The sequence below is a fragment of the Mycteria americana genome, chromosome 4 (genome assembly GCF_035582795.1).
Source record: "Mycteria americana isolate JAX WOST 10 ecotype Jacksonville Zoo and Gardens chromosome 4, USCA_MyAme_1.0, whole genome shotgun sequence".
NCBI classification, from domain to species: Eukaryota; Metazoa; Chordata; class Aves; order Ciconiiformes; family Ciconiidae; genus Mycteria; species Mycteria americana.
In genome coordinates this window covers 26740825-26767882 of record NC_134368.1, presented here as the reverse complement: position 1 = coordinate 26767882, position 27058 = coordinate 26740825, and the positions used below count along the sequence as shown (strand labels likewise).

Sequence of the window (27058 nt, the reverse complement as noted above, 5' to 3'; positions counted from 1 at the left end):
TTAAAGTCTTAAAGATTCTGTATTACATAAAATTATCTTCCCCCTGGCCCCAACGCATATGTATGTAAATAAAACAATAAAATCTCCATATCTGACTCATGTGGTTCTGACTCATTTTTATAATGAGGGTCTGACTCATTTTTTAAAAATCTTCTTGGCCAAATGGGAACAAAATTCCTTCACAAAGATGATTCATTTACTGTTTAGAAGGTATATGAAAGTGGCCATTAGGGGGTGATGTTCCTAAAACAAAACTACCACAAATGAATAAAATAGTTTCTATGCATGATTTTTCTCTTATTTGCATCGTGGTACATGAGTGTTATCTTCAGCGTATTCATTTGAATCATCCTCATCAATATCAGTGTAAGAACAGAACTTGGCTCTTTACAACTTAACGTAACAGAGAAGTAAAAAGAAAAGTCATATTAGAAAAAGGAAATTAATAGACGTTATTTTGCATAAGTCTGCACTAAGTTAAAAGCCAAACCAGGAAGGAAGTTACCACCACTATGCTGGATGGGAGTGCTTCAGTGACATGTGCTTGCTTTTGAGAAAATCAGAACTCTTCAGATTAGCACTAGGAATAATTACCATGTTTATTTTATGTTTACCTGAATTTTTCAAAATCCATGAAGGTGAGTGATCAGCTTTTAAAATAGCCTTTTACTTATTGTAAAGTCTGATTGCAATGGAAGAGTTGGCACATGCTTTCCTAAAAGAGATGGTTAGGATGCTGTACTCATATGGAATTTGCAAAGCATATAGATTTTTTTCATTAGCTTTTTAACCAACAGAGTTAATTATATGCAGTAATTTGAAAGGCTTTTGTCATTCATTTACTTACACTGCAAAATTTTTGGTAACCATTTCCATGTAACTCTACTTTTACTATCTTCATCATGAAGAGAGTAGTTAAAATACGTATGTTCTTTTATAGCAGGTACTCATATCTTAACAATAACTTTTTTAAAGTTTCTATACTTAAATGCCTATAAAACTTTGTACAATTACTATCTGGTATGAGATACTGTCTGTGAAAGAGATATGCAGTGGTAACCTGACAAGAAGTAGAGCGGAATAGGTGTAACTGAGTGATGCAAATATTTTCACATGAATTCCAAATACATCTTGGTGATCCTAAAGGTCGATAACTGGATTTAGGATGAATGCAAAATATATGTGTGGAAGTTATGCATTCAGTGCTTTCTTAAAAATCCATAAATAAATTAATATTAAAATAGTTTTGTGACATCCATTCCTAAGTAAGCTTTTGAATAGATAAATGTTATAATAAAAAGCATCCCTTTGACAAATGGTGTGTATTCCCGGGCATCAGGAAATAAATTATTTATGAAGCATAATTTTCTGAAAAAAAAATTAATTTCAAAATACATCCAGATTCGGTTACTTGTATTTACATTTCTATTTTCATTAACCACAAAGAATAAACATGTCAGTAACTAGAATATAATTTATAGATTTTTATAGTTTCTCAATGAACAAACTTGGTAAGCTGTCATAAGTTTTGAATATCATAAAATTGATGAGTCAATTTAAGGTGTTGGAATAATTAATGTTTCGGCTCCATGCAGAAGTAATCAGAGTATTTGCTAGCACAGACTGTGCAACTAAACAATGACATGACTATTACCAGAGGAAAACATTGACCTTACTGTCAAACATCGAAGAGAGAATAATTTCATTTTAATGGAATTGGATTTTCTATGGAAAACCACCCTGTAAATAGAGGCTTAATAAAGGAATTTAATAATCACAGAACTTTCTAACATTAAGCATGTGGGTTACAGATCTTTGAATATACAGCAGTTTCGTAGAGATACTCAGTGATCCTCTTAACTCTTCAGGCCATCTACGTTCAGATTTTACAAAACCCTTTCCACATTTCTCGTTATGTTTACATTTGGGAGGGTGCTTCCCGGTCCTGCAGTAAGGAGCAAGCCTCTTGTGGGTAAGGCTCTCTGTCTGTCATGTAATCCACTAGGAAAGTCTAGTCTTTTTGCAGCCCTGCTTACAGTGTTCAACAATATGTAACCTTCCCTAGAAAGTCCACAGTCCTGTGAGTTGGAAGAAAATAAAGTTTACTGATGATAGATCGTAATTTTAATGGCTTTCTCAGTAGAGAGCTTTCAAGAGGATGCTAAGCACCCTCCGTAACAGGACAGTATTCAAATTTTTTCCACTCAGATAACAGGCCTTTTACATATCTACAGCATGGCTCACAGGCAGCTCTGGAGCCTGTTTAGCTGGTGTGAAGACCAAGATGGCCTTCATAGTGCTGTACGTAGACTGCTGTCACAACACAGTGGATTCCCAAGTCCGCGTGCAAATTTCTTGGTGAAAGGAGTATGGTAGGGAATTACCGTTAGTTGACCTTGAGAGCTGTAGCAGTGGTTTTAGACTGGTTGCCCAGATGCATACATGCCTTGCCATGAGAGCAGAATAAGCAATCAATTTCTGCTCCTGGATCATCTGCACAGAGAAGCTCTGCACAAAACGCCTCCTTCAGCTGGAAGAATTTGACCTCAAGAGCCTGCTCCACTCCAGGTTGTGTGGGTCAGATCCTAAGCGTTTCGAGGAGAATGTTTTGACTTGCCTCAGGGAAAGATCAAGCCCCACATTTTGCTGACGTTTTTCCTTTTTGTATTAAAATGAATTATTTTCTTACCTGCATAGGATGTGTATTTTACATTTCAATTTATTATGTTCTATAAGGAGTTTGTGACTCTCTGATGTAGCGTTAGTAAAGTGAAGATAATTGGCATTCAATTTTGGATTTTATTTCTATATCCTGTCTGAAATCCTTCACTGAACTGTTTCTGAGGTTAGCCTGCTGCGATGTGAGCACAGGTGGCCTGTTGAAGCTGTCAGATTGCAGCTGAGCACTGGAGCAATTAAAGGCTATGTTTTTCTCTCTATACATAAGGATTTATCAACATATTACTCCAATTACTCATAATGGGAGTTAGATGCAAAATTTTCTCTTCATAGAGATGCAAGGGTACTACTAGAATTGGAAGCTCAGCTACAAAACTGTAGGTTAGTGCTGTATCAACTCCAGGAAGTGGTTATTTGTATTCATAAACACATATTTCATGTTGGGGTTCCAGAAGTTTTTTATTCTTAATTTTTTTTCATGTTCAAAAAATATTTCAAAGTTAACTCAAGTAAAAATGCACGATTTGTACAGCAAAGCCCTATTTTAATGTGGAAGACAGCTAAAATAACACTCATTAATAATTAATTCTAAGTGTTTTTTTGCTACTAGCCAGAACTGCATTAATGTACTCTAGCTACAGCAATTTGATACTGAAATTTGACTATGAATACCAAAACCAATGGTCATAATTAAGATTCATGTTTATTGACTGAATATAAGAGAACGTGAAGGGCGTAGTCAGAGGATTCAGCAGCGTTTCTGTGTATTTTCACTGTGTGGTTTCAATGTCATTGGAAATAAAGTTTTCGTTCTGATTGTAGCTGTTTTACAACATGATTGCATTGGTGCATTGCAACTGCACGGTTCCAGAGCTAAGTTCCCCCTCCAGACATGAGTGCTTTCATCTTCTTTTCAAGCACAATCAAATTGGAGCACTTTGAAACAGGAATGTGACTAGATATCACCACAAATTCAAATTAGTATTACAAGAGATTTCATACAATTCGGCAATAAAATCCAGCATCAAGGTTGTGGGAAGACTCTGTGCTTGCTTTCTCTCACTTGTTGATGCATTCAATATGCTGCCATAACCCTCAAGAAAGAAAGTGAATCTCATTGTAAGATGGTTAAAGTATCATGATGCTTCCATGCACGTATTTGTCCATGTGGCCTGTATGACTGTTTTGCTAATACAGTACTCTTTTTTTTTTTTTTTGCAGCTAACACTGTAATTGTGTCATGTGTGGATACCTGTTCATCAAATAACACCACTTTTCCACTTTGTACTTTTAACAACTCTTGCAAAAGATCACTGCAACAAAGAGGAAACCAGACTATTTTACTGGAGGCTATTGTGAACCATTCCAATTTCCAAAATATTCCATGTATTTGCCAGTCCTCTGAGAGGGAACAACAGTCCCATACTAAACACACAGAGTGTGAATCCAAGAGAGATATGAATGTTGATCATCAAGGATCAGGGTCAGTAGCTAAAAAAAGTAAGTAGGGGAAGAGAAATACCTAATTTTGAAGTAGTTAATTACAACATAAAAGACATGTTTTCATTTGGTAGCTAAAAGAAAATTATAATATGCTGCTGCTTCTCTATGGTCTTTGAAAATCTATGAACAATGGGGTTTTTTAGCTTGTCTTTGCATGGCTAGAAAATGCAGGTTTTATGCCAGATTCTCAGTGGCACTCACTCCTGGCTGTCAGTGAAACATGTCAGTAGCAAAATGCTGATTTCTTTTCTTTGAGGATCTTGTATAAAATCGTGTGTGGAGGGGTGTCATTATCTTCAGGGGACTTTGTATTGGTCCGGAAGGAGGGTGCTGTGAGAAAAGAGTGCCTTGTCCAGCAGCCACCTGGAATATTTCTGTTGCAAATTTGACCTCTGCCACCTGGCTTTTATGAACGCTCTTGTATCCCCATTTTTATTATTTTAAATTTTTTATTCTTGCTAAATTTTCTAAAATATTTCATTTATTTTTAAGGAGTTGTAGTTTCTGATCAGTTTTCATGCTGAATTAACTTTTAAATGTCATTGAGGAACTCTACATGTTGATTGCTGCTATTATATGAAGATAGGTTGTGAGCAAGTATCTGAAGAACTAATTCAAAAATGGCAACTATTCAGATGGCAGCTATACAAGAAATAACCATTTTTATGCTTGTAGTCTATGATACCCACAACTGTGTAGTATCAGAAATGGCCTTGCATGTTTCATAGAAGGCAGCACTGAATAAGGACTGGCACAGCAATACAGAGAAGAGTTCAGGAACATCCACATCTTTCCAGAGCAGTAGCAGTGTATTCCTTCTGTGCCATATACACTTACAAAGTATCTGGAAACTTTTGGGCAAGAGGATGCCTCTGAATTTTGCCTTCCTGACATTGTCAGCAACAGGGGCAACAGGCCAAGTCCTGAATGTAAGAAATGCAATTCTTTTCCAAATCATCATTTTCTTATTACAAAATAGCTGTCTTAACAAGAAAATAACAAAACAAAAAATAGGTGGACAAACTCTGTTCTCAGTGATACGTATACAACTCTAAGACTTTTGACAATGTTTCACCTACCTATGTTTCTTTTTAACATTGTGCAAGTCTCACAGCTTGTGTGGTTTGAAGTGAAACAAGGACCTTTTGCAACTGATAGCAGGTAGACTAGATGTACGCTTCAAATCTCAGTCATCATATGGCTTTTACTTGGTTTTTATTTTTTTCATAGCTTGATTTTTGTCTCTGTTACCTTTGATAACAAACAACAAAACAACAAAAAACTGAAAAGCTCTGAAGCTGGTAGTAAAGCAAAAAAGGGGCTATAATTTGCAGGGGAAATATATTTTGTATAGATAATCAATACTCTTCAGATCTGTTCAGAATAACTTTACACGGTATCCTTTTGTCCATTTTATTATAGTCAATAATGTAAAAGCCTACTGTATGTTTTTGCAAATGAGACAGAGAACTTATTCTGTTGTTCTTTCTGAGAGTTGCCTCTTTGTCTACCACATGTTATATAACAGTTTCATTTTAACTTTTAGTTCCAAAAGCAAAAGGCTCACTTGAAGTGGAAGCAAAAGATGTTATTTATTTTTGTAAATATTTTAATTTCACTACGGTTTCCGAGAAAGAAGAAATCAAGTATAATACTTACTACCTGCTGGAAATCCACATCAACAATTCTATAGTTGGAGGAAGAAATGCAGCTGAAGAATACCTAAATCATTCCTGTCTAGTAGCCATGATGGAAGACCAAAATGACTGTATAAATATTTCACTGCAACTGAAGTCTGACGTGGAATGTAAGTTACAAAGGAGAGTCAGAATGGAAATCAAACCAGAAACAATATGAATCTTGCAAAAAATCTCCAGTGGGTAGTTCTCTGCTTGCAGCAACCATTTGAAAGTATTTAAGTATTTCACAAGAAAAGAGTACAATTTTGATCATCCCTTAGTAAAAGACCATCTTTAGTAGGCAACTGACAGTTTTTATAGTGATTTAAAGGAGGTTTAGCTGTAGCTTTTTCTCTCCTAGAAGCAACACAGCAAAGTAAGCGTCTGTTCATTTTTCTGCTTAGCGGTGACAGTCTCACAAATTGCATGTATGACAAAAACTGGAATTACTTTTTTCCTCTCCCCTCCCCCATAATGGCATAACCCTGTTGTCTTGGACATAAATTAAAAAATTCCTGTTAACTTCACTGGCAGAAGAACCAGGAGACAGGTTTGACTTTTCAATGTTGTACTGCAATATCCTACTATACAGCCTTACTACAGTACACTTAAAAGAGAAATCTTCAGCTGAACTAGGCTTAGTTTTCCCAGAGGACAGCATGTCAGCTTTTAAAATTTTTCTTTGTGTTGCAGGAGTTTTTTGGCTGATTGCCTGACCATGGTCAGGGCTTCCAGCACATCTATATGCAACGCTTGCCATCTGGGAATTGCTGAATTATTACATTAATTTAGTTTTTTATGGCAAATGCATTTTATGCTGTACCTTTGCTGGAAAAAAATATGTGTTTTGGAGTTGGCTAAACCTATGTTAAATAAGTCCAGGTAAAATCCTAGAGAAGAGAGGGCAGCTTAGTTTGTTTTTTTTTTTTAAATAAGTAGGTCTAGCTATGAGAGGAGTATAGTTTGTAACTTGCCCTGCTGCCTGGTATCAAAACTATGAGCTAACCACCCTTTGCTAATGGTGATTTACCTGGGAAGTAGTTATCTCAAATTAACAATAAAAATGAACAATGCATCTTGTTTTCTGTTTACTTCAAAACAAGGCTAGAGAGGCACTCAGGGCTTTGACTGGGCAAGGTTGATATACAAGTAATTACAAGTCACTACAAGATGGGGCAGAGTACTCTGTTTGAAAGGAGCCTAAATGACTGTATAAAATATATTTTTAGTTCTGAATTAGGAGGGATGATCTGTGCTTACCTCAAAGAGCCATGGGGTTATTGGCAGTTACCTCATGACTTCCCAGTGGAGAAGATACACAAGGGAAGTTCATGTAGGTCTAATTATACTGTTCTAAGTCAAGGAAAGGAAAACAGTGGTTTGGCTATAGTCTGTAATTTGATTTTATATGAGTCATAGTAACATAATTGGTTTTTAAAGTAGTTACTTGACAGTGCTAAGGTATGCATTAACATGCAGCTGCCAAAGAAGTTTGAAAGGTTTTTCAGACAAGCAGGGAGGAAAGTTCCCCACGTCCTTTCTCCGTGGTATATAGTCCTGGCTTGTACTAGTTACTGAACTAATTCCCTACAGAATGTGGGTGCATTTCTGCAGCAGCTGTTGCTCGAAAGAGCAGCCTACCTCCTACACCCAGTCCCATGCTGATTCTCCCCCAAGGCAGCTTTGGTTAAAAGAACTCACCAGAGGGGTCCTGTTGGTGGCATTTCCTCACTTTTTGGTAAGAAAATTTCTATATGTAGAATCTTACCTTCTCCCGTATATGAAGATAGACCAGGAGGTTGAGAATGTAAGTACAGGTCAGTGTTGGACAGTGGACCAATTCCTTCTGTGCTCCATCCAAACGAAGAAGGGATATATATTACCCTTGTTCTACCTTAAATATAAATGTTGATCTTTGAAGCATTTTCTTCCTGGCTGAGTTGCATATAACAGTTTATACAAATAGGAAAAGTTTTCATTCACTTAGCTACGTACAACTATTTCAGACTTGGGGAGATAGATAGGTGAAAATGTAGCTAAATTCTAGATGGGAAACTTAATTTCAAACAGCAAAGAAGGCTGAAGGAAAAAGCCATAATCTTCTCTTTTGCTTTAAATTTTCATCTGTGGGTGCAGGCATGTTCCAAAAACCTACCAAGGTAGATTGTTCTGCTTTTTTCTGCCAGTGATTTCCTGCTTCATTTTCTCTCTTCTACATTTTATGGACAGATCCAATGTGTATGATGAAGATCATTTGGCTCACTATGATTCCAGTAGTTTTTGTGTTTACTATTTCAATCGTCATCTACAAAATAGTCCAAGAAAATGAGCACAACTGTAAGTAACAAAAAGTTAATCTCCATGAATTTAAATTTCTATGCAATGAAAGATGTATTAATTTACAATAACAAAGCTGTTGATTATTAATGTGGTTCAGACACCAATACTTCAATTGTAATATGGTAAAAGCATCTTATAGAGGGACTGAAATACTCAGATGATTGATGCTATCACCTTTCACCTCTGAATTGTGGATGCACATCCAAGCTTGTTGATGGTGAATGAAATATGGTTTTTTTGACAGATGCTTGCTGGCCTATGATCCTTAGTGATATGAACTTCTGGTTTCAGACTGATTCCAGTAGATAAAACAATTACAGTTCAACTTTGCTGAAGTTCTTAAGCAGAAATTCCAATGACCAGTATAAGCAGATTGAAATGGCCTTTCCTTCCTGAAGATGATTCATCTACGTCATGGTCAAGAAAAATTACAGGATAGATATGAGGAGATATGCACTCAGCTGTCTGTCCTGAAAACTAGTTATCTAAATTCAGCAGTGGTGTAATCCCATACAGGTCAACCAAGCTGTGCCTTCTTAACCCCAGAGCTGAATTAAGCCCAGATAACATTTCTTCTCTTTGCTGTTATTTCAGCAAAGAAGATAGTGCTGTGATTTCTGAATCAGCACTATTGACTATTCCAAGTGATTAAAACTTTGCTGTGAAATGAAAGAACTTGGCCTTAGTTCAGAGACTGAAACAATTGTTTCTACAGAATGCCTTCACCAGGCAAGACAGGCTCTTCCTACGCAATTCACTTGGGATACAGGCTGAAATCGGGATTTACAGTATTTCTTCTAGCAATACACAATGAAGAAAGCAAGAAAAAAGGTGTAGGAGTACCCTGAGCAGGAGACTTTTGAGCAATCAAGATAAAGTCCTCTGCACAAAAACAATGCAGAAAATTGACTGCTTGTCAGCTGCTGGTCTTTGTTTTGCATCCCGGCAGAGGTAGGTGGTACAGGGAGCACGGTCCCTTTCATCAGTGTGAAAAGAGTGTTACTCTTTTACTAAGATAATAGCCCTTAGATGCTTTTCACAGCAATTTCCTGAGACTTTCTGCCAGTGTCAGCCCTGAGTGGGCAGAATGCCTCCAGGAAACCAGCATTTAGTTGCTTTACCAGGCAGATGTCCATTCCCCTTGTAGTCCAGAGCTGCCGAATGCAGACCTTGGTCACAGGTGGAATAAAAAAATGGTAAGCCATATCCATTCCCCGATCATCCTTACTGTAGCCACAGGCAGGTTTGTAACAAAAGAGCAATAGGAGTCTAGCTTTAATCATAACTGAACAGAAGGAAGAAGAGTGCCCCCCACAAAATGTTTCTGTGATTTTTTTGCAGAATGTAAATATTTTATGCATATATTTTTAATGAATAAGCAAAATAGTTGCTTAAAATGGCAAATCTGTGCCCCCCCCAATGATTAGAGAAACTCCCTATGAGATTATCTTGGTTAAAATACATGATCTTTTACTTATTGCTAGACCCAAGTTCTGAGACCTATTTTATCTATATAAAAATCCCACAAAGTGTAAATTAGGTCTTTGTAAGTGGGCTATTAAATGCTCTAATTTAAAGGACTTTTATTTGCAATTTCAAAGCTACCTGTGAATGTCATGAGTATGATTTTCTATACTTTGAGTCATAACATCCCATTTTGAATGCAGAACTATTAGTAGTGATGATTAATGATTTACTGCCTTTATTCTTAAACATCAGTTTTCTATTAAATGCAGGTTTTTCAGAATTGTCATGGGCATAAGCAGGGAGGAAAAGATGCCCTTTTGAGGCTTCTAATTACTGATTTGCTTCTAGAATACATTTTCTGTTACTAGAGGAATAGTGTTTTTATTAGTTAAATTTACAATATATAACATTATAAACAACATCAATATGTTACTGACAGAAAGGCAAGCACATAAAAATCAGATTTTAGGGTTGTATCCCTTATGTGTATATATTACTATGCCACCTTTAATTGCAAGCCTACATACTGCTTTTTTCAGTGCTGCCCAAGAAACACAGCAGAATATTACTATGTGCCTAAAACAGCTGCAAAGAATTTTACAGTCATAATTCAGTTAGTTAGTAGTTTTTCTCTTAATTTCTGAGCATTGCTGAAAGTTGTTAAGAAATACAGAATTATTAATTTCCTCTTGAGACCTTCCAAGACATTCTGCTAGGCAGACTTTGAGAATCTCTGAAATATTAATGAAGCTATTTCCATGAGTGCATAAAATAAAATATCCAAATAAATTTGGTGGAGGTTACTATCGATCCATGACAAAGGAGCTAATTTAGAAATTAGTCCTTTTGCTTTTTCCCTTCCATTCTTGTCTTACAACCACTTCCAGAGCTTTCTTTGACATTAACAGTTACAGTGCATGCTTAGGGCTTCAGCGCATTAGATGTCCGCTGGCTATTCATAAACAAATCATGACCTAAATAATGCTAATTTAATGAATCTCTTGAAGATGAAGTTTTCTAGTGTTCTCAAAAGAAAAAGATAAAAATAAATTCTGTTATGTAGAATCGGAGTGAGCCTGTCATCAGAAGCTGGCTGAGCCCTGAACTGCTGTCATTGTAGAACAGGGCTAACCATAACAGTTGCACAATCAACTGCAATAACCCCACCAAGAGCACAGTATTAAGAGAGCAGCAGAAGGATGGAAAGACTGAGGAGTTTATGAACTGGGTGCTGAGGACAGTCAGAGGTGTCCAGCCTAGCTCTCTCTTTCTCTCTCTGGGTGGTGTAGAGCTTGCCTTCAAACTGTGTTTCCAAAGATGAACACCCCACACTTGCAAAGAATCTGTCAGCTTCCTAGGATGCTAATACACTCCATCCTTGCTATTCCACTGGCAGCAGTGTGAGTCTTAACCTTTACTGGAACATGTACTTCTTTGACAACCTTCCAAAATTTGTTCAAGGTATAAAGTATAGAGGAGGGAGGGAATAATTTGAAAGGGGCAAATCTGAATGAAATTTCCAGAAAATTTCATTCAAGAAAATATAAAACATTTGGCCCGAGGTTTTCCTCATCACCTTATTTCAAAACCTTCCTGTTTTTTCACGGAAGGTGTTCAACAGTTTAAGAATAAGGTGTTTCCCAGCACTCTGTCTAATCAGTGCCGTATGTAATTCTATAGTTGAGGATAACGCATTTTGTTTAAAACAGATTGTAAACACAGAGTAGCAGCATTTTCTACTATTCTAAGAAGAAAGAGTTCTAGATGTGCAAGAAGAACCATATCTGCTACTAAAATTCATCCTTTTCCTGGTAAGTAATATAAAGGTAAAATAAAAACCTAACAAATCTTGAGGCATGAGGAGGTCAAGAAAGACCTTTTAAGTCTTTTCTGTCAGAGGATGCTTCAGGTTTGTTTCAGAGATACCTTGATCCTATACAAATTTGAGCTGGCTTATGTTATGGAAACATTTTTGTATCATAAATAAATAATTCTGACAATGAAACTATAAGAAGACTTACATATATCATGTGGGAATGCTTCTCCCAGTCTTCCAAATGTGTTGCATTAACAACTTTGTGTTTTTCACCTCCTTTTTATTTTTGATCATGTTGTGTGCCACATTTGAGGTTTGGCAGCTGAGTGCTTTGTGTGTGTATGAAAAGTATACAGACATGTACACACGTGTATGTATGCTCTATGTGTTTATGACTCCTGACAAAATCTGCTACCAAAGGATGGAATGGATGGCTGTAGCAGGACTCAAGAGAATGACTCTGCTGGCACTTTGTAGCCTATTTCTAGGGAAAAATTCCCACAAAGTACAATTTTCTAGTCTCAGATAGGAATTAAAATGTGGTCTTCTGAGAGTGTAGTAAGTTTAGCACAGATAAATTAAATGGCATGGCTAAACTCAAAAGTTTTGGTTCCAGAGATTATGATTTGGTAACAAATCTGTGTGAGGGGAAATTAGCAGCTGTAGCTCTGAGTGTTACTGATATTGCTGGAAGAGTCATATGCTTTAATAAATTCCATGGATTCTGGTTTCACAAAGGGAGTTCTGTCTTTAAAAAGATTCACATGGACATATAGAATGAGAGCTCTGAATGGCAAACCAACCTCCCTCCAAAACAAGAACAACTGCAAAGCCAGCAAATGAAAAAAATGGTTTTAAATTTGGCTAGGCTTGGGTACCTGCCTGTTTGTTTTGTCGGTTCTTCAGGAGTAAGAGGAGACTCAATAATTTCTCTCTACAACTCAGTAACTCATGGCATTTCAATTTTACCAAGGAAAGAGTGAATAGCCCCCCTGTCTGTCTGAACTCTCCTGGGAGTACAATTTATGCTTCTTGCTTTTAAAGCACTGGCTATGTCTAAGATGTATTTATGAGCTCATTATTTTCATCCCGCAGGAAAGGAATTGTCTTTGTGACATCTTTTGTCTTGAGTAGCTTCACTAATACCATACCTGTTTTATCAGCATGTTCACAACGGCATTTTTAGTGTTGTATATCCAAAGGCATTTTTGATAATGGAGTTTTATGGAAATTCAAATCTAGTTTTACTAGATTTTACTGAAGAGAATAGAAATCCCATATTGGTCTGCCATTCTTAATTTTATGTTCCTCCCACTTCAATCTATCCATTTAACCCATAAAGATGTTTAGTTGTATGAACTACTATAATGTGTTTTATTTTAATACGAAATTCCTTGATTTCACACACCATAATTCCAGTCAATCCAGTCAATTTCCCAATTTATACCAATATAATTTAAAGTGGAATCAAGACCATATGTAAAGAGTTCATTTTTTCCACAGTTACTAAGTTTAAGATTTGCTACCATGATAATGGATTATAAATAGCTATAGATGATTTCTTCAACAGCCCTTGATAATATTTTCACTATCATTAGTGCATAGCTTGGAATCTTGAAACAAAACATTGAGATCCACTGAAGACAATACAACCACCCTGGAAACACTGTAATGAGACTAAATAACTATATATCTGAGAGGATGTGACAGTATCTCATAGAGATGAAAAGATGTATAGGTACTACTAAAAGGTTATTCAAAGTTCAGAAAGGATAAGGGAAGAAAAAGAAGGAAACCTATACTTTGAGAATGAGAATGATTTCCTAGGTAGACTCAGGAAATTACTGTCTTAATATCACTGTCGTCCTACAAAAAGATAATTTACAGCAGGGATGCTAGTTTTGTGAAACTGATGGTGGTTCTATGTCCATGAATCATTACCATTAAGTCTGGTGGCCAGAGGAAAGGAGGAAAAATGTATAGTATGTTCTCTAGGGTAGGATTCAAATTACAGCCTTCCAAATTCATGGTAGTACAAAGGATTAAGCACATATAGTGAGCATAGGGGAGCCTTAAAGCATTCTGGTCATAAATGTTGACTAAACGTTGTCTGTGCTGTTAAGCCAAAAAAGTATGCACTAGAGCGTGGGCTGGACAGAGTGTGTTTTGTAGACTTTGGATCTGTTCCTGCCGTTGCATTTATGTAAAACAGTCCCTTGAACGGTATGAATTCACAAAACACAGTTGCCCTTAAATGCAGCCACAAGAGAAGGGAAAGAGTACAGGATGCTTTTTCTTCAGTGCAAGAAGTAAGTGTTCTTTAAGTGGCTGATCTGTATTTCCAGACACAGAGCATTTTTGTATCAAATAGGACTTGATAGTAGTAGCACATGGAAATTAATCCGTAGAAGAAAAGTCAATTCCTTGCTTTGTGTTCATGACAGAGAATCTTAGGGAGATTCCCACATAAGAGACCTTTATTGCAAGAATTTCTTTGAGGAGCTTTCTCAAATTGAAGAAGCAGTAGAAGAGGTTTTGGAACAACTTAATAAATTAATAATAGCAATTAGGAGGACTAGACAGTATTCCCCACAGTGTTTTAAAAGAACTCAGATAGAAACTGCTACACTGTCATGTGCGGCTTACTGCTTAAATCAGCCTCAGTTCCAGAGAAAGGGAAGGCAGCTATACTTACCCTGCTCTTATACATTTCCCTTAGCTCACTTTCCCTAAACTACTTTAGTACCTTTTCAACTACTAGTAACTGATTAAGTATAGCTATTCTCATATAGCTGTATCCTAAAAAAAAATAACCCTGTCAACATGGCACAGAATTATTTGTTGGGAGCAGGCCAACGTGTGTGAACTGTACACTAGATTATTAAAAAAAAAAAAAGTTGCACAGGAAACAGATTGCATAAATCAGGGCGTTTAATACCTAGACTGAATCTACCTAGCAGGGTCTTTTCATACTGGAAGTTTCATTAATATAATTATATGGTTATACTTAAGTGTGAATTTATATTACTAGAAGTCTACCACTATAAATTCCTGTTTAGACCTTCTTTTCCTAGCATAAGAATTATTTTCCTTGTTTATTTTTATCCTATTCTGAAAGCAGCGTAAGGTCTATTGGAAAAAAGGCCTGCTCCCATTCCTATGCTAGAATGGGACCATGCAGACAGGGAATCATATTGTTAATATCATCATGTTATTACTCTACAGTCTGTGTGGGCAACCTTAGTTCAAACATAATGCCCTGTTCTACATTGCTCAGATGGTATACTTCTCTCATTTTCAGTGATACTGCATTGGCTCAGAGAGTCACAGTTTGATGCATTACATTTTAGGATACAAATACAGGATTCCCTGACTCACTTGCCTGGCTCACAGTAATGCAAAGTTAATTCTGATGGATGGTAATTTTATAACTCATCCTGAAAGAAGGACATTGTAGGGTCATGGTGACAACCAGGACTCAGAGAATAAAACCTCAGGGTTTCTGGCCTGCAGTTGTTTTCTGGACTGTTTAGATTTTGTGACATCCAAAGCATTTGATATAAGTGGGCTTGACAGCTGTAATTTGCACATAAGAAACAACAAGACAAATTTCCTCTCAGTCATTTGAATTCCTGTATTGTTTTCTGTGCTATCCTATTAAAATAATAGCTCCTCTCCTACAAGATTAGAGGAAATAGGTGAAATTCTGCCATCTCTCTGATGTATTGCTAGAGCTTCAGGTTAGTTGACAGGTTGGAAATAGAAGCAAACACTGGCTCAGTAGTGTCAGGGCTGGCATCCCAGTGAATTCAGACTCACTCCTCCTTGTATTCTGTGACACATTTTCTTTTTAGCAAAGAGGACAGGCAAGAGACATCTACAGCAGCAAATAGATGCAAAGCCAAGAAAGGAGAAATTTGTTTAATCTTGGCCAAGTGAAGCATCACCTATTTGATTCTGATCCTTCTCAGTTCCTGACATAGCTGAATAGTTGTCTTTTCCTCTGCAGCTTAGACGAATAATGCTGGGAAAAGCAAAGCTTGTCACAGTATTCAATATTTAACACAGACTTACCTGTTTCTGAGATGCAACATTTCCAGAGAAAAATGTGAAGCCTTATTACTGCTTTGGGTCTTTTTTTATGTTTCAGAAAGGAAGATAAAATCTATAGGATGCAGGTAATTTTAGGGAGCTTTTCATAAGCCCTGTATGCTTTCAGTAGGGCACTGATGCATAAGGGGCCATTTCTCTGCTCAGTTTGCGTGCGTGCAGAACAGTGTTACACACAGGCTCTGAAGGGATAATCAGCCTACATTCCCATTCTCTCCAGGTTCATCCTGAGTGTGAAACAAGATCCATTGCTGTTTTTAAAACTACCCTAGTTTTATTTTAACTTTGCTTTTCATATTCAGTTGCTTAATTACCAAGATCGAAACCCTACTTTTTAATTGCATTTGTAAAGAGAGAAGCCCAAATGATATAGTAAGTGGAGAAGGGATGTAGCTACATATAAGTGACTTGGTTCATCCTCTTATTATGAACTCGGTAGACAACCCATTTGTAGGTTTACAGAAGTTATGGTTGGGGACAGGATGGACCTGGAGTTAAGATATTATTTGTGTTCTACGGTAGTTCTTTGAAAAATGCATTATATCAACAACTCTGACTTCATTAGCCTGACAATGCTATTTCTGCATTTCTTTATCTGTATCCCAGTAAGATATCATATCAGCATCTGTGTTGCCAGTGTGCTAACAGCATCACCACACCTCTCCCTGCTTTTGAGGTGCACGCTGTCATCTTTGTTAACAACTGGATGATACCCAGTAGCTCTCCCTGTGTGTATGACAAGTTAGCTGAGGCCACATCACGTGTTCCTGAGTGCCGATCTGGGCTGCCCTTATGTGAATATGAATCAGAAAGTTCACACCCTAAATTTCAGTTGTTTCCACTTAACTGGCCAACTGTAGGTTTTTGAATTTTAGGAGACTCTTAGTTAACCCCAAATTTGCATGTTTTTGCATTTTCACTACTAGAAAATTTTCCAAGAGCAATTTAGTTGCCTACCTTCAAGCTGCTTCCCAGGGAGACTTAGGATCAGCATGTTGTAGTCCCACTAGTAACAAAAGGAAGTTAAATACAAAACGTGGTTAGTACTTCCAGGAGTTCCTGACATGTATCTGCATCTCTAAGCACTGAAATCCCACTGAAAAGCTGGCTGTCCACCTCTGCCTTCTGTTCAGATAGGTCTCAATTATTTTCAAACTTGCAGATTCAATGTTTAACACTCTGCAGAGGTATTTGCTGTTTAATTGATTATTGATAAAAATGATTTTAACTTTCAACAGTGAAAACCAGCAAACAACAGATTCCACTTACTGCACAGACCACAAACATACTGCCCATAGTTCCTCAACAAGAGCATTGTCATGTGGGTGCATCAACTGTGGAAGGTAAGTAGCTTACAACTCCGATTATTCTGTTTTGCCTCATATTTTTAGAATTAATGGTAAGCACTATCTGCTCAAAATAAATTACTACTTCTTCTAGCCAAGTATATGAGACAACAAACTGGAAAATGTGTTTTGTGAGAGCTAGGTCGCAGGGAAACAAAATAAATTTTCCTTCTGCTACCAAGAGTCATCTATAAACTAATGTGTTAGCCTTTTAAACCCGGTGTGTCCCTGAAGGTGCCAGTGCAAATTCTGACACTATTTTTCTGGTGTCCTGGACTTCAGCATTATGTTGACATTTGTTTCTGACAAGGGCAGAAGAAACAAGCAATTTGCAAATGATCTCTGAAGAGAATCACATGTTTGAAATAAATAGTTTGCTGATCAAATTCCCCAAGCAAAAGAAATTGATCGCTTTGCCATTATTACACCAGTCAGGAGGAGTGACAAGAAGTTGCTTTCAGCTTGGAACTAAAACTAGTCTCCCACTTCTAACTTTTTCCAGCTCCTGTACTCCAGTAATTGTTTCAGGAAATCCAGATGTAAGGAAACAATTCTGAAAATAAATGTGCAGTAAGAGATACCTCTTCCTGGCAATACTTGTAATGCCTAGAAATGGAACAGATGCTACTTGAATAAGTAATACAGACTACTAATATATCAATTGCATAGACAAGGTTATGGCTACTTGCACAGATTATATTACAGTTTATGGTGAATTTTTTAGGTTAAAAGCTTAAGAAGGTCCTTCTTTACATCTATTTAAATTGGATGGAGTTTTATTGAAAACTCAATATCATGTTATGCTATCTTTTTAATGTGTTAAAAAAATTGATGTACTGAGGAGCGGTTTGATTTTTGTGCTTCATGTGGAACCATAAACAATGAAGTTGTATGTTGAGAGCAGAGCTAAAGAAGAAATTTTGAACAGCATTGCTGACAAAAGATGAGGTACTGCCATAATAAATTAATAATTGCGCTAGATTATTGTTTGGCTTTTGAGAGAGACTACCTGGGCTACAGGACAGCATATTATAGTAATTAAAAATACTGACCACTTTTTAAGTAGTTCCCATCCATAGATCTTACGAGGACTTACAAAGGTGGAAAGTTGTCATTATTACTATTCTAAAATGAGGATATCAGGAAGCAGAAAAAGATAACATGACTTGGGAAGGCCATGACATAGATGAGAGCAATTCTCAGATAATCCGAGTTCAGCTGTTTGCCATTTGGACATCACGAGCTTTTGCTGAGTGAGCAGGCCCTTTTCCAGAGCCCCATCAGCCTTTCCGTAGAGCAGCTTCTTCCTTTCTCCAGAGACTCCTCCCAACCACTTCAGTACTAGACCATTTCTTTTTCTGATACTTGTCAACTGTCTTTCAGGTAAAGCTTTATCTTCTCATATCCCTGCCTTTCACGTACCTGCCCACCCTAATTGTGTCCTGTCAGAGCATTTACTCTCGGGTTAAACATAAGACATTTCTAAGGTTTTAATAGGATGTGTTGCTAAGGGGGTGCTCACTCGTATTCAGTGCCTTCTGAATTTTTATACAGTATTTTTATACAGTATTATATCTGATCAGCAACATGCTTTGTTCTTCCAGGATGTTGGGTTCACCAAAACTCATCTTTTAGAAGCAGGGAAAAAAGTCATGGCCCATTCCCATGCAAATTTAATGTTTGTGTTCCTAGAGGTGGGAGTAACCATTCGGCTTGACCTGCTAGCACTCATTTTGCTTTCATTATCTTAAGTGTTATGTATTAAAGGGTAGAAAGAAGAGATGGAACAACTTTGCAGATCTTTGTTTGCTCTGTGAGACAATATATGAGATCCAGGACACTTTGGGATGAAGTTATCCCTTTCCTTAATCTCTGGGTCAGTGACTGAAAGAAAAAGATTAGGTATCTTGAGGGACCCCAAATACCTTGTTCCAGCGCTGCGGTGTATAGAGGCAGGCTTGCTTTCCAGGTCATAATGCAGTCTTCCTGTCAGAAGGACTGCTGGCAGCGAGGTGAAAGCTGGATGTGATACGTGGGATTATTGCCAAATACACGAAACTGTAATGCGGTGTGACATTGTGTGGAAAGATTATTAAAAGGTGTGGCTGGAGAGGCCACTTACATCTAGATCTTGCCTTTCATCACATTAGGTTTTGAATAACATTTCTCAAAGGAATACTGTCTCAAAGCTAAATACTCTGTGAAAATAATAAAAGCACTTTCTGCTTTAGTTTTGCTTCACTTCCTGCAAAGAAACACTTCCCCCTTCATCTGATAAGGTCAGATTCAACTCATTACTACTTGTGTGTGTGGGTGGCTCAGTGGCTAACGACACTGCAGTTACAGGAAAGCCTGCTAGCTAGAAGTCTTTTTGGTTACTTAGGCTGTGGAAGGAGATTGTGATCTACTTTTCTCATGAGTGCTAGGGTTGTCTCTATAAAGTCTCTAGAATGCTACTAAAGACTAGTTTGCCCAACAGGAAAGAGCTGGCTGTATTGGAAGTGCTGCACATGAACAGCTGAGTACTGAGACTGAAAACACCAAGATTATTAAATTCCCAGAATTGCCAAAGACAGTTATAGACTCCATCAACTTGATAAAACCTGTTTTTTCCCAAGAAGGAGGTGGGGTGGAGATAAGAAGTGCATACCAGGAGCTTCTTGATCAAAAAGCATCATCTTTGTATCCCACTACCAGCTGCTCCCCTGAGGCACATGCATTTCAGACCACCGATACAAGAGCCTCAAACAAGGAGGGGTTCTAGACTGAGCTAGAAACCTGAGAGAGCTCCACTGGGGGTACTGCTTACAGCTGCCCTTCTCTGCTTCACCTCTGGCTTCAGGCCAGTTGGGAAGTTACCTCAGTGCCTGCCCTGGATCAAACAGGCAAGATGAGGACAGGCAAACCACTTTTGAATTATGCTTTCCCTCCTTTCCAGCTGAAGCTGCACTCAGAGAAAGCATAACACAGCACAGAGTGTTTATTTGGTTTTCATGTAAGGAGGCTAGCTAGGCGTGGTAGGTATAAGAGCAGCCTTAAGGAGGATGAAATGGAAAAGCAAGGCTCACTCTTATCAGCCTCATTATTGCTACTGAGAAACACAGTAACAAAAAAACTACCCAACACTTTGAAAGCTGAAAGGCTTGACAACGTTGTTTGTAGCCACAGGAATTTAGTAAGTTAAAATCCAGATCGGACAGGAGAGCAAAGTATAAGGCATATTATTTGCTCATTGTTCCAATCTGCGACAGGGAAGTATTTGTCTTGTTAATATATATAGAGAGATCAATAATCAATGACATATTGCTACTTTCTGCTGAATTTTTCTTTTCATGTCAGAAAAAGACATGTTTCTTTTTATGTTTTTTTAAATGTCTTTTTAATGTCTTTATATTTAAGACAATGCTATTGATCATAGAATGTAAGTATATTGATAAGTATATGACCACACACATGGCCACACACATGTGCACGGTCATGTTTATCAATATACTTACATCCTACGTATGGGTACATCTGTATATCTATACGTGTGTGTATTTGTGTGTGTGCACACAGAGATGCATGCACATGCTCCATTACTTACTGTTCATTGGTTACTATCACACTGACAGCTAATTCAGCTAATAAAAAAATGTACCAACTTCTGCACTTGTACCTTTGCCAAAGGGGAATCTTTTCAGCATAGGTCACTTAATGTCTCTGTGTATTTTCATGGTAACTATTATTATTACATATGAGTGCTGAAGTTAAGAATCCTCCTCTGTTTCTGCCATCTTTCATTAAACCACCATATTAGCAACCATCCTGGAAAAAATGAATGAGCCAAGTCTCTCAAGTGCTTTAAGACAGTCCTCTCTTTACATATGACAGCTGTAGATGTATTTCCTTAGTGACATTAATTACTGTAAATTTCAAGGCTGCTGTTTATTTAGATAGGAAGCATGAACATTTTATTCAGGGCAAATATTTGCATTCAGAGGAAATGCTGTTCAGGGGACAGCACGCTAGAATAAGGCTCTGGAGACCCAACTTTTTCTGTCTCTGCCGATGACATCTCGTTATTAATTTGCACCATGGTGATAACTGTTTATCCTCAGCTAAAACAGGGATTGTGTAGTGCTTTTAATTTACGAAGCACTACTTGCATCAACTGGTACTTTTAACTTTAAAAGCACTACTTGCATCAACTATTATTTTTAGCAGCTCTAAAATGCTGTAGGATATATATCTGGGTCTGCTTTTTTTTTTTTAAGTGAATACTCTATTCTATGACAGATGAAAAGACAGAAACAGGAAGCTGGACTGATAGCAAGAAATCTGGGAGAGCAGACCAGAAGGATAAATACAGAATTTATATATTGAAGAGAGGCTACTAGCTCCATTTAGTTAAAATAATGCAGCATGTGAAACCATAAGAGGCCTAACATTTTTGAATGTCCTTGATTCAATGGCCATTCTCTAAAAACAGTGGGGGCAAAGAATTATTAGAGTAAGAAATAAAAGTGGGCAAATAAGAGTCAAATCACCATGTCCATTAAAACACCCGTATATATGGTGAACAGCCTATCTGAAGGTATTAGAGCATTCAGCAAGATGATTTTGCTGATGGTTAGCCCCGAAATCATTGTTACCTAGGGAAGGTTTTGGCTAAACTTTCCCTTGGAGGCTTAAGAAAGCCTGTCCCAAGGAGTGACTTCTCTCTGTGTCTGTGTCCTGCCCTTGTGGCAGTCTGTCTTTCCCCAGTGGTAGGGCCACGTGGAGTCCAGGCAGACTGGACTCCATACCATACTCTTGCTGGCCTCTTCCATACCAAAGGTGCACTTTGATCTTACAGTGGTCATGGCAGAATAAAAATCACATATGTATAGCATGAAGAGTAATTGTGAGCCCTCTCCTGCAGTACTTCTGTCCTCTGCCTGTTTAAGGGGAAGCAGCATTGTATTCTCTGAATCAAAAGGAGCATTAATGGATTTCATGAATGGCTAGGGACAGAACAGTGTTCTCTCTTATTTGGGGAAATTAGAGACAGATACAGACCTGACAGTTCCTGGATGAAGTGCTGCCATTTTATGAGGAAAGAAAGAAGGAAAACTCAGTGTCTTAAAGCCAACTGTTGTGGACTCTTGGTTTTTTTTTTAAAAAGTGTCCAGTGTCATGCTCTGAGCTGTTGTTAGCTGTTGTCAGCTGTTGTCACTATTACCCCAAACACTTCATTTACTGCATCAGTCTCTGACAGTCAATGCTCCAAGGACAAGAGGAAACAATCTTAGTGTCCTGCCTCCCATTAATTCTCTTAAGAAAACCAGTGGACATGTCAAAGGCTGCCTGAAAGCTAATGAAAGTTCCACATCAGCAATTGCCAACGATGGTTAGTACACTGCCTTTCGCCATCAGCACTTCCATCTCTCTTTGTAAAGAGCTTTGAGATCCTTGAACACATAAGGTGCTTCACATCTCTGTATTTCTTTCTGACTGACAGTGTAGCTGTATGGTTAGATAAGACAAGTGGTCTCCCAGTGAATATAGAATTTAAGGCACAATCTTATCTTCAGGTGAAATGGATTATAAAACTGGAACATAAGGTAGATGACGGGTAACTGACAGGGGGAAGCGTGTATATGGCTAAAAAGGTGAAAACCTCTTTCACAGAAAGTGTAAAATAAAAGAAGTTGATGAAAGTGTAAAATAAAAGAAGTTTCCTCTCTTACAATCTAAAGGCACGTGGACATGAAACCTCCCATGTGGTGTGGTTGGCACAAGAGACCAGTAAGTAACTGAGTGTATGAGAGGCCGATTCCTATCCAGCTACATTCAGAGTATCATCACTGCTGTCATTTTCTAAGGATACCCTCCCCTAGCAATTGAGAAATTTAATTGTGCTGAGTCCAGTCTAATACCAGGAAAATTCAATGCAGGTCCACCTAGGGCATTACCTGGGCTTTGACTCAGGCCCCTGCTGCCTTCCTGAAGAGGTCTTTAAATGCCATCACTGCAGAACTTAGTAGCACAAACAGAAAGGGCAATTAAAATATTCTTTGCCTGCTTTTCCTTATCTGATTGTGGCTTTACAAAAATGTTTTCAAATTTAAAAGAATCCCTCTCTCTGTCTTTGAGCAAGACACCCACACAAACAACAGAAGATACAAATTATGTGGGGGGAAACAGTGAAACTTGTAGTTCAAAACATTCTAGCACAGGCACATACCAAGTGTGCTCAGGAGCCAGGGGAAGATTACAGTTAAGCTGTTTTTATAAATCATCCATGTATTTGTAAAGAACAGTAGGTGCGCTTTTAAATTGCTGGCATCCTCCCAATTATCCTTTTGACACTTTTTCTGAAAAGTATCATTTCAGTGCTCGGAAGTGATAGTACTGTGGAAAGTCATCTAAAATTGAGTGTGATGCTGCTGAAGGCAGAAGTTCCTACTAGTACTGACATACTGGGTTTGCCAGTTGGCCATTTTTGTAAGACATCTTTTTTTATGCTTTCATGAATTCCTGTAGACAACTCTGAAAAAAGATTTATGTCCACATGCAGCTTTAAATTGTTTTCAGGACTGCATGCAGTCACTCAATTACATATTTATTTTTTAAAAAGCATGAAAGATACTTCCTCCTCTGTTTCTGCTTCCATAATAGATTCAAGTCTTAATCATACATTAAAACGAAAACTCTCAGTACGAAAGAGCTCACAGAATCAGGCTGCTGAGCACATTCCAGGGTACTTGGCACAATTATTGGGCTCTGCATAAAACGCATGCCAGGATGTATTTCTCTCCAAAACAGACACTTGGAGGTTTTTGAAGGGAAGCACTCCTGCTGGCTTGCAGAACTGGACTGTAATGGGCACTGTGCAGGCTGTTTAAACCCCCTGTTCCATTAGCCGGCATCAATTTTTCATGCATTGTATCCTGCCTACACTTGTCATTTTCTAGCTCACTTCAGCAGCCGCTGCCTCCAGTACGATTTCACAGCCAAAGAAACACTTCTTATCCCAGTTCTTATGATGTAAAGGAAAAGGGAGACAGATGTTGTTATTGGGCCTGCAGCTACATGAACTGCCAGAATGGGCAACAAGCTACATTTGCTTTTTCACTCAGTGTGAGAATAAGAAGTACAGAAATGCTGTGCTTTTACCCCAGGCATTGTATAGTTCCCTAAAAACTAAAGATGAGCTCGACTGGGGTCTGGGCATTTCACATTCCAAGGTTCCTCATCATGTGCTACTTTGGGAGCTGCAGTCCAAATGTCAAAAGTCTCATTGATGATTACTGAGGAGTATTTTTCACTTGGCAATGTGGAAAAAGCTGCTCTTATTTCATTATTTCCAAATTTGTCCTACTGTACAGGAGTATAGTATGGGAAATGCAGTTGGGCACAGGTCTGCAAATTCTTCCATCCAGCTGGTGGTTCAGATTGGTCTATTTTTATTTTTTCCCATTAGGATAATTTAGTTTATTTTGCCTCAGCTGCAGTAAGACCTTGTTAATACCCCAGATTTACTTCTGAACACTCTGCTGCAGGTGGAGTAGTTCATGAAGAGATGCCCAGGAACTAACACAGAGCAAGAGATTCTGGAGTGGAGGCAGATAACACACAAAACTCTTCTCCCCTCATCTAGCTGCCAGGAGGGAAGAAGAGAGTGAAGCCTGCCCAGTTATTTGAAGGAAAGAGATCAATCACCACCTACCTTTAAAAGAGAGTTCCAGACTGAACCCTATGTAGATGGAGACATTCTGCAGAAACCCAGTTTGAGACACTCGAAGGACATCCTGGCTGGCGCTCTGCAGCCTGGTGGATGTGGTGAATGCTCTCTAGGGCAGCTTCTGGCTCTGCCTGCTCTTGGGTTGCCAAGCTTCCCTGAGAGCAAGTAAGGTCCAGTGCTTCCCACTCGGGTTCCTGTATCATACTCACGTGGGGCAGGTACCTAAACCACCCTCCTGTTGGCAGGTACCATCCTTAGGTCTTGTACTCCCATCCGATGTGTATCTTCTGTTTTGTCTGCCTCTTAGTTGCATTGTTGTTTTCTTTTGCAATAAAGAGGAGAATTCATTACTGTGAAAGTCAAACGAATGACACTTAAATTGGAAAAGACTGCTTTTTTAACCTCCTCTTTTTTCTGATATTGTCTTCTTTCATTTCAGATCTCGCAATATGAAATATGATTACTATTGGATGAAAGAAGACACATCATACACCACAGAAGAAAGCATCTCCATTTCCTGTTTGTGAAGCTGTGGTGCCCATCTTTTAATGAAAATGCCAACTCGGCATTTTTGTGGAGAAGCTCCATTTTATCAATCATCAGAATTATTTGGTATCAAGCAAATATGAATGATGGACAAACATGTTTTGCTGTAGAATCAGCTTCAGTAGGAGAGTATAGATTTCACATCTATTTTCAGTTCATTCAGGATTTACACTTAATCATATGGATGTGAGATAATCCTTGCAATAATTTCATTTTCTATCTGAGAAGAAATGTATTCTGTATTCTCTATAGGATAAGAAAGACTGTTTAAAGATAGAAACGATCCTCTACTTTCATGAAACAAGCACAGTTTTCAGCCTATTTAATGCTCTAGGTGACTAAGATGCTTAAAAGATACAATTTCTGGCTGTTGAGGAAGGTGGCCGAAGGATCATAGAAGGAGAGAATTCTGTGGTACATTTTAATTTCTGCAGTAAACCAGGAAGACCATCATAAATTCTGCAACATCCTAGTGGATAAAGAAAAAAATGTGGAAAAATAGTAATTTGGTGTCAAGCCACAAAATCGTTATTATTGTTTTTTAATAACTCATTAAGACACCCAATGGGTTTCGTACTTTTTGATAAATTGCATTTCTATCTTGTGTACTAGCATCGGTCATTAGTATTCAGACGCATTATCTCCTGGAACTTTTCCTTACTTTCCATTTATTACTGCTCCTCTGAGTGTAATGGAGCTGTTTGGGCTGAGCAGGGTCCCAAACTCATTCGGTGCTAACACGTTATTTGTGGGTACAATTTAACCATCAATTACTAGGCGGAGGCAGAAATTGCAGAGTCAGGACTTCAGACTCCCTTGTGCTAAATCCATCAGGATGAACAGATTGTAAACTGTCCATTGCAAATATGATATGCAGCAATTTAGCATCACGTTAATACTTCATAACCTCCATCCCTTACATTTATATAGCTTTTCCCTCCTGAAGCTTTCTGAAATTGCTTCTCCAGTCATTATACTGCACCAAGCAGTTCAGATTTAATAGGAATAGTCGTGAACATTAGCTTCTGAATGATTTGAGGCCATATGGAATTTTTTATATTTAGTTGGATAAGTCTGAAGCATTTGTTTCTATTGTTTGTTACCATCTTATAAAAAAATCAGAGAAAAATACTGACTTTCTTGATTTGGGGGCTTTTGAGGCTTTATTGCTTATCTGTGGTAATAACTTAAAGCTTTTCAGAAATGGATTTTTTAATACAGTCTATAAAATAAACCTCTCGTGATTTGCTTCTGGTTGGTTTTTTTTCTTCTTACTATAGAACAGCAACTTACAGATGAAGAGACCTGTCTGTCTCAAATCACTGCAGAATTGCTAAGGCCGTTTTGGTCAGTGTTTAAATGCTTCAAATGATGGCACTATCTATCACTCGTCCTCTTCAGTAATCCAGAGATCTTGTTGATAGGGACAGCTCTGCTCCTTGTGACCCCAATTTAATTTCCTTTCTGCTATAATTTAATTCTATTGTTCTTGCTGCCTATACCCTCCCTCTTTTCTTTTCCTTGGATGGCTAAGCTGTGACTTACTATTTTATTACCCACAGTTATCCCACAGCTCTTGAAGTGTTTGGTTTTACTGCCCTGGAAGGTTCCATCTTTCACGTTACCTTTACAAAACACCAAGAACAAGTAAACCTAAGAGGCTTGTATAAGATTTTAATCTCTGTGGAGTAGAGCTTACCTTGTCTTGCAAGTACGATCCAAACTCTAGGGAGCAATGGGAGAATAGGAAGACATTGGTAAGAACGGTAAGAAAAAAATGTGATCCTAAAGTAATTTGGGTTGAAAGGGACCTCAGGGGGTCTCTAGTCCAACCTCCTCACACTGGAGGAGGAAGGAGGGGACT

At 38.0% G+C, this 27058-nt stretch overlaps 1 protein-coding gene across 1 annotated transcript; it reads left to right on the top strand.

The window, feature by feature from the left end:
• The first annotated feature begins 538 nt into the window (after positions 1 to 538).
• TMEM156 (transmembrane protein 156) lies at positions 539 to 25195 on the top strand. Its single transcript, XM_075499931.1, has 7 exons — positions 539 to 638; positions 3901 to 4179; positions 5738 to 5989; positions 8091 to 8198; positions 11375 to 11479; positions 16833 to 16937; positions 25088 to 25195. Exons 1-7 carry the CDS (start codon positions 539 to 541, stop codon positions 25099 to 25101), a joined length of 963 nt encoding a protein of 320 aa, XP_075356046.1. The 3' UTR covers positions 25102 to 25195.
• The last annotated feature ends 1863 nt before the right edge of the window (positions 25196 to 27058 follow it).